This window comes from Lates calcarifer, linkage group LG1 (assembly GCF_001640805.2).
Source record: "Lates calcarifer isolate ASB-BC8 linkage group LG1, TLL_Latcal_v3, whole genome shotgun sequence".
Lineage (NCBI taxonomy): Eukaryota > Metazoa > Chordata > Actinopteri > Centropomidae > Lates > Lates calcarifer.
In genome coordinates this window covers 25,115,274-25,128,660 of record NC_066833.1, presented here as the reverse complement: position 1 = coordinate 25,128,660, position 13,387 = coordinate 25,115,274, and the positions used below count along the sequence as shown (strand labels likewise).

Below are 13,387 nucleotides of genomic sequence, written 5' to 3'. Positions count from 1 at the left end.
ATTATTGATTGATTAGATGAATTGTAAAATTTTGTTGCTTTTGCAGTGGTCAAGTTGAAATATGAAAAATGTGTTTCTTGCTGGTTTTAGCATTTTGTATCACAGTTTTATTTGAAATTGACCTGAACCTTAAAGGTAACCTGTGGAGTTTTCTCGTAAACAAACACAGCTGTGTTCACATTCAGTGTTTCTTACAAAAAGGCATTTTGTGTATCCTTGAGGTCTAACAAACATGTTGAATGTGTTCCTGTTCGTCTTTTCTGATGCACTGCTATGTTTCTTGATGTTAGCGCCATCAGCTGTCAGAGAGTGGAATAGCATGAAGTTGAGGAACATCACATAGCTTGCATGCCACAGAAGTGATAAGGGAATTGAATAACATTTTCTTTGATGGTTTCAAGGTGGTCCCCAGTTCATGTTATGCTTACTGTGTGAGAGTCTTCCCAAGAAGACTGGCAACATTATTTGTCTTAGTTGTTTTACAGGCCACTCTACTATTTTTGTGCAGCAGCTCTAAGCACTTCTAATTGAAAATCTCTGAAGTATAGAAGTAAAAAAGCAAATGGGAGATGGTAGTCTATTACAAAGACAGTGGTGATATGTTGTCATGATATTGTTGTCATAGAAACCATACCCAAGAACAGTGCTTTTTGGATGTCTTTCTGCTATATGGCATCCTGCCTAAGGGGAAAAGTATCTCTTGGGCCAGCTCTTCCTGGGGTCTTGCATGCACCACACATTTCCACTCTCTGCAGTCAACAGGAAAGCATCTTGTGTCACCAGCAAGCTTATGAGTGTATATATGTGTCGTCATGCATTATTGTAGAGTAGGAGATGTCTGCGATACATTCACAAGTAATTTTGGAACTCCAAATGATGCATCAGTTTAATTCAAATTCAAATTTAGTTGGTGCTCCACAGCACCACCAGTGGTCAAAAACTCCTTATGTTACCTTTAATTTTATTTCAGTTTGTGAGACCTTCATGCTGAACTGAATATTTGAGCTTTTGTATAATCATTTTCTGACTAGATAAAAATTTCACATTCCCTAATTTTACATGTCATTCTAATGCATCAAGCTTTCTATTGTGCCAAATTGTCAGCTGAGCGTGATCTGTCAGTGAAATTCCTGACTTAGCACTTTGTACTGTGATTACTGCATATAAGGAACATCTCTCTATTTGTTTTTAATGGCACAGTACAAGTGTCCTTGAATTAAACAGTTTCTGCCATGTTTGTTTTTACTGTTTACTGTGTTGCATTAAATTGTACAGCATATTATATTTCAGTCTCTGATGGTTCATCTGTATTTGTTTTGAGAACTGAACCTGCCTCTTCAGTCAGGCTGAGGGATGTAGACTGAGTATTTGAAGACACCCCTGAATCACTTTGCTTTTGAAAGGTTGTAAGGGTTGGAGGAGTTTTTTCTTGTGCAACGGTGCCGCTGTTTGGGCTGCTTCGACGCAAGGACTTCATCAGCAGGGGTCGGAGGGAGTCGCGCCGAAGCGGCATGGGAGCTCTGCAAGGTTCGCTTGTTCACATGCTCGATGGTGAGGTGGCACCGCAGGACCTGGACAAAGACCTCCCTAAACTGCCTGGAGGACAGGTTATAAAGGAAAGGGTTTAGGACAGAGCTGAGGTAGAAGAAGGTGTCAGCCACAGGGTGAAGTTTGACGTAGCTCTGGAAGTAAGAAGTAGTCCAGCGGGACTTGGGGACAGCGGCCATCATAAGGCGGCGAATCTGGTTGGGAAGCCAGCATACCATCAAGGATCCCACAATGAGACCTGAGAAGAAGTCAAAAAGAAAAATCAAAGGGGCAAAATAAGAAATAGTTTAACATTTATTTCATTTGCTGCAGACAGAAGACTCATATCTGTCATCTGTCATTAGCTTACCTGAGCATAATGACTGGAAATGGGAGGAAGCAGCTAACACATTACATCTGTTTTGTGAAATCCATGGAGAAACAACAAAATGATTTAGGGATGTTATGTGCTGGACTACTTCCTGGCCAGGTGCAACAACCTCCTTGAGTCTTGTCACTGAGAGGCTTCACCCATGAACAGTGCCAGGCTAGGTGTAAAACAGCTTGTCATTTTTGTGTGGGTCAAACAAACCCAGTACATAATTTGTTGATTAGCAAGCTTTACAGGATCAGAGTCTGGCTAGCTGAGTTTCCCCCTGCTTCCAGTCTTTATGCGAAGCTACACTGACTGTCTCCTGGCTCTAGCTTCATTTTTAACAGACAAATATGAGCGTGGTATCAACCTTCTCTTCCATTTCTCAGCAGAAAAGTAAATAAGTGTATTTTCCAAAATGTTGAACTATTCTTTTGAGGAGATAATACAAGGAAGAACAAAATTTTACTGGAAGGGGTACAGTCATGCTGTAGTTTGTCCCCCTTAAAAAATAGATTAGATAGATACTTCACACTGGAAATTCACAGTTCCAGCAGCATCAACAAACTTAAGATAAAGGGTCGAAGGCATGCAATAAATATTGGGAATAATAATAAAAACACTGCTAATAAAAAACACAGTGAGGAAACTTCAAGTCCAGTGCAGAGTCCAGTGCAAATAGAATGCCATATTTAAGGTGCGTGGTGTACAGTGTGTGTGTGTATGTATGTATGTAGTGTGTAGTCCGTCAGAGCAGTAAATAAATAAAATAAATAAATACAGCAAGCAGGTATACAGTAATTATACCTATTTTTTGGGACTTTGGACTCAATGTTAACTCAGCTTGTGTGGGGAGGGCTTCATTAGAAAGGCTGATAGCAAATATGATTCCAGAGTAAATGCAACATTTTATAGTCCTGCTTTGTCTCATCATGCCAGTAACTGGTAGTTGGCTGCCATGGTCTGTTTAGACTCTCTGCCTAGTATCTTTGAACACCATTAATTATCACTTCATGCACAGGGCATCAGTTCAAAAAAGTGTTTTATCCTCCAAGACTAATTTCATTTATTCTTTAATTAAGGTGCTGTATGAACTCCAAGCAATTCTGCACTTCCTGTACAATGACACCCGTTTGTTTGAAGCGTTGACATCACTGTATTCTTCAATCACCAAACTGACAGAACACTGTAATGTAGACAGCATCACTCTTTCCCTTCAGTGTGAAGATGATGGGCTGATTCAAACTGGCATGGTTGAAATCAGGTTCATCGTACCTGCTGGTATTTAATTCCTCCCAGTCTGATCCTGTGTCCAAATGTACAGCAGTTGCTCCAAAGTATTACCAAAAATAAACAACAGCACTTGTACCATGCAGCTTTGGGTAGCTTTGCTACTGATTTACCAAAAGTGTAAACCAGTGCACTGACCTCCAGGATACCTGATGGCCTCACTGACTGCTAAACCAGCCTGCTGACATTTCTTATCTGTCAGGTCTGAGTCATGTGCTTACTCTTTGGAAAGTCTAACTGTCTTCCTTCTCTAATCTGGTGTTTATCCATTTCCTGCAGTGTTTTTAATGGGAACCGCACAGTTACCAAACAACCTTTCAAAATTCACTAAACTATCTGGCTTGAGACATCACTCTGTGTAGGGTAACAGATATATCAACACATTTATTTATAATACTCTATCATCCAAGATGGAGATTAATTTATTCCAGTGTCATTTCAGTAAAGAAAAAAACTAATGTGAAACATTTTCTTTACAAAGAGTCAAGAGGTCAATCAATCCTTCTTCAAGTCCTCTTGTCTTGTCCCTACCATTGGATGCAACCCATAAAAGGATAACCAGTGGCTGGTGCAACACCTCCATTAGCATCATCGTCAGGGTAACATTAATAAACATGTGCTTAGCATTGTGTAATAGTCATGGTTGGGTTAGGTTTTGGCACAAACTAAACTACTCCCTCGTTAAGATTAGAGGACTTTTGTTACCATGGTTACAATAATAAGCATGCAGTTAAGGTTGTAGAATGGTCATGGTTTCAAAAACAATGTTAAGTATCAGGTTCACATGTAAAACAAACTGCAGTCTCCTGTGTGAAAGTCCTGTGTTTTGTTGACCCATGCATCCTCCTAACATGGACCTACTGAGGTCTGATTTCCTCCTTTGCTTGTAATTATTATTGATCGCCTAACAATAAAATGTAACTATGAGTCATAATAAGCTCCTTCCACAGACAACCTATGGAGTTTTTTTTCACAGTCTTGTTTGTTTACATGAAAATGAAGAACTGCATAAAGATGTCTGAGTTAAAGTTGTTTTGCGAGAGACAGTATTCATAGTTACCACTGATGGCACCAAGTGCAAGACCTCTGTATTTTTGTGGAAACTTGGGGATTTTATCAACTTGAAGTGCATTTTAATTATGTTATTTTGTTTTGTTTACATTGTTTGGACTTACTTGGCTCTGCTTTAAGGTCTCAAAAGTGCAGCAAATGCTGGTGGATGTGTGAACACAAGCTGTTTTGTCACTAAAATGCTTTCCTTGGAGAAAAACACTAGAGCCTTTAGGAAAGAAGTGTGCTTCTCAGTGATCAGTATGAATAAATCTACCATGTTTGAAAGCCAAACAAACAAGTTGCAGGTAAGTAATCTTGGCAGATTTGTTCTTGATGATTTTGCAGCATGGTTCTAATTATTAGATTACTGAATGTATTACCATAGTAAATATTGTCTGAACACAGACTTTGGTGATCATCTGACTTTTCCTCTAGCACACCATGAAGTTTGTGGTTTAGAGTGAATGTCTCAACAACCTTGGTATGTATTCATATACATTCAAAAGCTTAGACACACCTTCTCATTCAGTGTTTTTCTTATTTTCTACATCATAGATTAATACTGAAGACATCAAAACTATGAAGGATCACATATGAAATTATGCAGTAAACAAAACAGTGTTAAACAAACCAGAATATGTTTTATATTTTAGATTCTTCGAAGAAGCCACCTTTTGCTTTAACGACAGCTTCCTTGTCAAGAGTTAATTTGTGGAATTTCTGGTCTTCTTAATGTGTGAGAGACCATCAGTTGTGTTGTGCAGAGAAAGGGTTGGTACACCGTTCTATAAAGTGAATAGTCCTATTTGACTACTGTTCTAATCCATATTATGGCAAGAACCACTCAACTAAGAAAAGAGAAATGACAGTCCAGATGATTTTGATTCCACCTGCCATGTCTTTATGAGATACAGAAAAGGTGAATGGATGGTTTCTACATGTGTGGTTCCCACTGTGAAGCATGGAGGAGGAGGTGTGATGGTGTTGGGATGCTTTGCTGGTGACACTGTCAAAATTCAAGGCACACTTAACCCACATGACTACCACAGCATTCTGCAGCGGCATACTATCCCATCTGGTTTGCCCTTAGTGGGACCATCATTTGTTTTTCAACAGGACAATGACCTAAACACACCTACAGGCTATGTAAAGGCTATCTGACCAAGAAAGACAGTGATGGAATGCTGTGTCAGATGACATGGCCTCCACAATCACCTGACCTAAACTTAAATGAGATTGTTTGGGATGAGTTGGACCACGTGAATGTGAAGGTAGCACCTCTAGGAACTCAATCAACACTGTTGGAAACCATTCCAGGTGACTACCTCATGAATCTGATTGAGAGAATGCCAAAAGTGTGCAAATCTGTCAACAAAGCAAAAGGAGGCTACTTTGAAGAATCTAAAATATAAAATGATTTTTATTAATCTACAATGTAGAAAATAATAAAAAAGATAAAGAAAAAACATTGAACAAGAGGATGTGTCCAAACTTTTGACTGGTACTGTATATTCATGATCCCACCAGACTTCTGTTCCTCTGGCTTCAGGTCAAAACGTTAATTGTCAAAAACTTTGGTTTATGACCAAATACCTGCACAACTAATGGCATTCCCATCAACCACAGTTGTTCTTTGTATGTGCTGCAAATTAGTGAAGGTTAGCATGCTAACAAGCAAAAATAATAGCTAACCTGCTTAGCATCTCTGTGTTAGCATTGTCATTGTGAGAAGGTCAGCACATGACAGCTCTCAACATATGGAAACACAGCTTCATTGTGGGCCAGATGCTAGTCCATCAGCTTTCTGATGTAACTCCAGTCTGCTAGGCGTTAGGAAAGATCAGCCCCGTTTCCAGAGCAACACATGCTGTTGCTCAGCAGGCTCACCCGCCCCATCATCACAGGTTTAGTTTTGGTCCAATGGCTTTTAAGCAATGCAAACAAGACATAAGGAAAACAGATGCAAATACAGCTCTCTGTATAATGTTTGTCCTTGGCAAAACGTCATCTGCTCAGCTATAACATCTCTCTGTCCTGACAGAGATCTTGACCTTTCTGTGCATTGACATTAAAGTAATCAACTAATTACTGCTTATTGATTATTTGTAATTGTTGCAATATTACATTTATTTACATTTTTCAGTCATTCAAAATAATATGATCCCATTTATATGCAATGGCATTCAGTAAGTGAAAATGCCACCTGCTGAAAGTGAAGAAATGTGTTATTGATTTATTTGGCAGACTTCATGATGAAGTATGTGACAGGAGTGAGAATCAGCTGAATGCAAGGCAAATACTGTATATTATATGCAACCTAAGATATACACCCTAATAGTTACTTTTTAAAACAGTCTGTCTCAGAACTTTGCCAGTTTTGAAGAAATTACATACAGCTGTCAAAGACAAGCAGAATATTCACAAACACACTTCAAACACGATCAAACCGCAATCTTGTGCATCACACACTGACAATGTACGACTGAAATACTGTCTGCTTTTAATGCTTTAAGATAAAAAATGCAAATAAAATGCAAATGGGAACTCCAATGATTTTCTTTAAAAAAAAAAAAATGTCATTCCATTGACATTTTATTTTAAAAAATGAAATATCAGTATTGCTAACTCCAGTCCAGATCTATCATAGTTAATGACATTAGTCACATAAGAGCTGAAGAAAGACAGAAAATACATGAATAAGCAGAGACAAAGGAAGGGATAAAGCCACTCCTTTAAACAGTGCTGCCATGCGCCATTTATCCCTGAAGATTTGATAGATAATTAAAAGCACAATGGTAATTTAATGAGTCTCTGTCAAATTTATTCTTCTCATGCCCTTTTCAAAAACCCAAACACTTATTGGTCAGCGAGGCACATCCCAAGTTTATGGCTACACAAGCATTTTCTGTAATCAAAAGACAAGCCCACCATTATTTTAATCTATGGGTCCAACAGGAGGTAATATTGAGGGTGTTATTCAGCATCCTAACTGTGACTTGCTGAAATGTGTCCAAATCTTGTGATTGAAAACATCCTGCCAAGCTACCAGGATGTCAGTCTGTTCCTGAATGGCTCATCTGTTGAGTATTTAATGGAGTATAACAGGCTGTTTAATGTCAAAATGCATAATGCCTTTCATTAAATGTTTTACATGCTTTCATGGTTTTTCAGGGACATTTACAGAGTGGAAGCCTGTGGAAATGACTGATAAACATTAAATTGTTATTGACAACTTTATAAAAAAAACCAAAAACATGTACTTTGCTTGCGCAGAAATGTAACTTTTTCTAATTCATATCCTCAAAAATCAAAGTTTGAAAAAAAGCTGTGTCCACATGTGTCCACCAAGTCAATCTTCAGCACTGACGAAACATGGTGTGATGACACATCATAAAGTTGTGATTGAGCATTTAAAAACTGTGTCTCATACACCACTACTATTCTTACTTAATGTGAGAAGATGATTCACAAATGAAAGGCACAATCATTAGTGGTTGATTGTTTTGCACTGCAATCGCCATTATTACTTTCTCTTTATCTGCATTATTACTTTTTTTTTATTTTAAACTTGTTATATTTCAGATATTAGCATTATATCAAATGGCAAAACAAAAATAAAACTGGTTGCTCTTAATGTTGCACCTACATATATTCTGCACCCAGATTTGCATCTCTGCAACTTTTAGGTTCAGTGTAGCTTGTTGTGGTTTTACATCGCAGACACAGACTTTATTGTTGAGTCTCACCATTCTCATCAACTCCTCCATTTAACCATAGGCAGGTATTTCCAGTAAACAAGTACAAAGCCCAGAGAAACCAAGTGAATGTTACTTGTTACAACAAGCAGAGAGATATTATGTAGGTAAATAAATGAAACAGGTTTGAGAAGAGTTTGCAGTTTTGTTCAGCATCAACAAATTGCAATTTGCCAGATACAATAAATTCACATTGTTTCCTAACAATTGATTTTTTATTTATTTATTTTATTTTATTTATTTATTTATTTATTTTTAAAAAAGGTAAAGCAGGCAGTATTACATTTCCTACACTATTTATTCTGGATACAGCATTGGCCCAACTGAACATGGCAGATAGATGAAGTAGCAGCATAAATTTCAATAAAAACTGGGAAAATGGGTTTGTTGTAAAACTGTTTTGACTGGTAGTATATAGATACAGCCATCTAATTTTAAAATGGGGAGACCTGCGTTCGCAGTGAGACACCTGAACAACATGATAACTGCTAAATCTCTTCTCCTTCTGCCACACAACAAATCATCTTTCAGCCAACATCTGGTAAGGAGTGAGACAGAGAGCCCAGCTGATCAAGTCATTACGTCATTGTCACCACATTGTCTAGCCAGTTTGCATTTTGCAAAGTGACAGCACATTGCACAGTGTCCTCCTACTCTCTGTGGTCCAAGTTAATGACAACAGCTGGCATTTAAAATGAAAGAATCAAGTCAGAAGCAACTAAACAATGTCTTCACACAGCCCCCAACCCTAAGTGGGCTGGCTTACAATATCATGAAATACCAAGCCAGTGTTTTCAGATTTACACACTGTGGAGGCCATTTTGGAAAAACCCTGTTTTGGAAACAGACTCCATCTCAGTTTGGACAGAGAGATGGAATGGAGGGAAAAACATACATTCCCAATTTTAACCATCTTAATGTGGACTGTTTTTGAAACTTTCTACCCTCTAGCAAGGCTGGATTACCAACTGAAAAAAGCAGGTCACTGCCAAGGGCCACAAACCTTGATGGGTCTACAAGGCCAGTATAGTAATGGCTGTAAGCAATCGGTTTGTGGTATTTTGAATTTAAATTTATAACATCCAAAGATGGCTTCTTATATTTTTTCAAGCAACACTCTAAAATCCATTGATATTTGATTTACTACTACTATGATCTCCCCATTAGCATTCACTATCTACTCAGAGCTACCTATGACATTCTGCCCTCACCAAAAAAGCTCCAGCAGTGGGTGAAGATCCATCCTGCCCATTTTGCGCAACCCCAGCTACCCTCAGGCATATCCTCATTGGATGCAAAGTGAGTCTCTCTCAAGGCAGGTACACATAGAGACACAATCAGGTACTGAAAAGTCTGGCAGCAGCAATCAAAACCAAAAGAACTTCTACCAATGTCATAACCTCCGGAACAGAGGGAGAACAGAGAGGGAACAGGGTCGGGCAGGAGCTCCATCTTTGACCAGGTTCGGTCAACTGGGGGGAGACTGGGACAATTTCAGGTGGGACTGACAGATGTTGGTCTGCATCCACCACCATCTGTCAGTCCCACCTGAAATTGCCATCACCACCCTAAGATCGAATCGGGTGCTTTGGTCCAATACCCTGCACATCGTCTACTTTATAGAACTCACAGTGCCCCGAGAGGATGCTGCGGATGAAGCAAATGAGAGGAAGAAGCTGTTATATGTGGAAACGGCAATCGAGGCAGAACAACAAGGCTGGAGAGCAATAGTCTAGCAGCAGGGGATTTTTTGCAACATCCACTATCAAGTTGCTTAAAGAGCTTGGTATCTTGGACAAGGCCTGCATCAGACTATAAAAGAGTTGTCTGAGACTGCAGAGCGCTGCAGCCAATGGCTTTGGCTCAAGGGGAAAGACCCCAACTGGGCCCCAAGATGTTAGGGACATACACCTAGGCTTGATCAACCTATGGTGGGCTTGCCTCAGCTGAGGGTATCTATGTTTAAAAGGCTGAAACACCTGATGATGCTAAGGTACACAACTGATAATATGTTCCTAACATCTGCTGGGCGTCACTAACTATTGCTAGTGACTGGCATTTAACATCATTATGGTGCAAAGAAGATAAGGGACACTGACCATCCTGTCCTATGTTTGAAATAAAATACAATAATATGAACAGAGGAAAGCAGCAAGTCTTTTACAAAAAGTGTTGCTGATAACTTTTTTTGCCAACTGGCAGGTCAACTAATTGTACAAATATATGTAATATATGTAGTAATATGCACAATGGGTCATGGCAGTCCAGCCCCTCCACCCCCACCCATTGGTGAAACACTGCAGCTTTTAAAAAGTTCAGTTTTCTACACTTGAGGGCTAACTGATGAAAGCTTGCCATCCTTTATCTACCCATCCTTATAAATGACACTAACTGTTCCAATGTATCACACACTGCACTGATCTGGTTTCAATAAAACTTGGGGGTATGATACATTTTGGCAGTTAGTTCTGGTGTTTTAAAACTTACAAAGTTCAAAATTTGAATAGGCCACTAAAAATGTCACGTAGACAGATGAAGCAACTGGTTACTGATTAGTTGCATTTATTATCGGTGGTCGGACTCTGATCAAGGCAACAGATCATGTATGAAATGGCAGTATCTCTCTTTAAGATGGGGGAGCGTTGGTTCTACCTGTCACATTGGCTCGTTGATCACAGCCAGGCGTTCATCTGGAAAATTGCCACTGAGTCAGCAAAATTCAGTAATGTCCCCGCAAAGAGGAGTGCATGCAGCTGAAGTTGTCAAAGTGCATGTGTGCACTCCACTCTTGTGCATGTATGAGGCACTCGCATGTTGTTGATACATTACAATTAAAATCAATAAATGATATTTCAAAGAGCTGATGGCGAGACACCAACACAATTATCAGCTACAAATAAGTAATATAAATAAATTATACATATTTGTTTTTGGTTTTGAAATAAATAACAGACTGACTGTTTTTTTTTTTGTTGTTGTTGTTGTTGTTTTTAAATTACAAATGAATGACGGATTATCTGATCACACCCAGACCATATCTGTCAATCTTCAACTGTTGTACTAACTTTTGACTGATAAATCATTTATCTGATCAATTTGAAGCTCTGCTGGAATCAGTTTGTCTACATGTGCTTTCAAACAGAAGAGGCTGACCACCAGTGACTCAGAACAACTACATCTCCCCCACTAAAGAGTCTGGGTCTAAGTCCCCTGTAATCAACTGAATATTCAACAACACAAGCAAAGACTTTGAAATGATCAATTTGGAAACTTTGCAGCTGTTGCAGCTGACTTGACTCCTTTGTTTAACTCTTTTGGAAGCAGACCGTCTGCTCCAGAAATTCCACACCTGCACTGCCTGCATAAACCGGTACATGAATGTTTAGCAGAGCTTTTGAAAATGCTAAATTTCTTTCATAACTCAGTGAAGATCTTTTCAAATAGAGGGCATCACCACATCATTGATGCCCTTCATTTCCATGATTGGAAACGCCTCTGTAGATTCAAACTGAATAATCAAGAGATGTGAAATATTTCCTCCAGTATATAAGCATACTGCCTGACTGAAGACTCATCAGTAGCTGCAACTGCTTTATGACCATCTTGATTGCATACTGATTTAAAGCATATTTCAAATCTATACAACTATCGAAATGAAAAGTGTTAATGAAGAAGAAGATGAACGTGTGGTGAAATTACTCAGATGTGCGTGATGAGGGGAAAGTTAAGGAATGAGCTTCTCTTGTTCGCTGCATGATTAGAAACTGTTTTCACCATCAGAAGCTGTTTATGTCAGTCTGCATCAGTAGGACATTTAGTGTAATGAACCACCAAAATACTGACTTGATCTGACACAGTCAAGAAATATAACTTAATAAATCAATGAATTTAATTAAAATTAAAATTTAATGTAAAATATAAAGTTTTATATTGTACTTTTCCTTAAACCTCCAATGAGTTATTTAAAAAAAAATACTGTCAATCAGTTAATATAATAAATTCAAATAAAAGAGAGATGAGTGGTACTTAGCTGACTGAAACACTAACACAGTCTTTTCAACTAGCTGCTTAGCTGAGGCAAGCTACATTAGCCAGTGTATTTATTAATCATCCATATACTGGAGATTAGATTAGTATTTTAGTATTTTCACGCTAACACTGACATTAGCCAGCTAAGAGAACTTTGAAGTCTGTGACCTTCATACCATTATTTTCATCTTCAAGGGCATGTGAATCTTCACAATCAATGATCACAATTAAAATATGTATTTCTAGGTCCCCACAATTAGAATAATGCCCTGACCACACACACACACACACACACACACACACACACACACACATGATGCCAAAAGACAGAACAAGACATAAAAAGTAGTTGAAAAACAAAAATGAAAAGGGAGATCAAAACAGATTAAGTAATTTGTTCTGTGACCTGATTGGTGGTCTCAGCTTTGTTATTATGAAATGACTGGAGATTAAAGAAACTTGTATTTAATTATTCACCTAATGATATTATTACCCTTCTGTTTCATGGGCTCATACTTAATATTACATAATAATTGCATGCGTGTGTTGAAACACAAAAATTTAGAGTGAGTGAATAAATGTCTGGCCGCACATTAATACAAACCACAACTGTACTAGTGAGGGAAATGAAAGTAAAAGAAAATCTATGTCATGCACAGCACTGAGATGAGTAAATAATCTAGCAGCCGCCTTATTGATCTGCTTAGATTTTCTCGTCAGACATTGGATGAAGTTGTATCCAAAGTCTATCCTGTGGATAATAAGCAACCTGTGATGAAGATAAACATTATCAAAGCCTGTGACAGTGAATACAAAAATCCCTTGAACCCCACACACACTGCCAGGAGAAAGCAGACAAAAGCACTGTGGATGAATTACACCAACAGAGTATAAAGGAGCTTTTTGTAGACTGAAAGTTTGGCATATCCATCGCATAATAATGAGTTTTTGGATTGCCAGATGGGTGGGTTTAACAAGCAGGCCAACTCAGACAGCGCCAGGTAGGCATAAATCACAGAAAAACATCCTTAATTATAAATAGTCAAACACTGTCTGATAACACTTACACATTTCTACCATAAATCACGTCCTTCATGGCAATCACTAATTTTATACATAAAAGTTAAATTAACCCATGAAGACTGATTGCAAATAGGTTTTGAAAAAGGTCAATTAAGGTTTCTTCCCACTGTCTAACAACTGCATTGAATTAATTAAATCTTATCCACGAAAGCCTCTCAGACCAAGAAAATCTAAACTCATTTCTGAGTCTGTCAGGCACAAATTGAATGATTTCCTCTCCCACTGCAAATGGAGAAGGAAGTGACTGTTGCGCCGAAATCCAGGAAGAGTGTGAACG

The 13,387-nt window shown here is 38.4% G+C and overlaps 1 protein-coding gene across 1 annotated transcript in view; it reads right to left on the bottom strand.

Moving 5' to 3' along the window:
- Window positions 1–4: 4 nt before the first annotated feature.
- The window catches only part of gpr39 (G protein-coupled receptor 39), a 28,802-nt gene continuing 15,419 nt past the window's right edge, over window positions 5–13,387 (bottom strand). Inside the window, 2 exon segments of the mRNA XM_018696684.2 lie at window positions 5–1,493; window positions 1,495–1,786. Of these exon segments, the coding sequence (XP_018552200.1) occupies window positions 1,280–1,493; window positions 1,495–1,786 (506 nt within the window). The 3' untranslated portion in view covers window positions 5–1,279.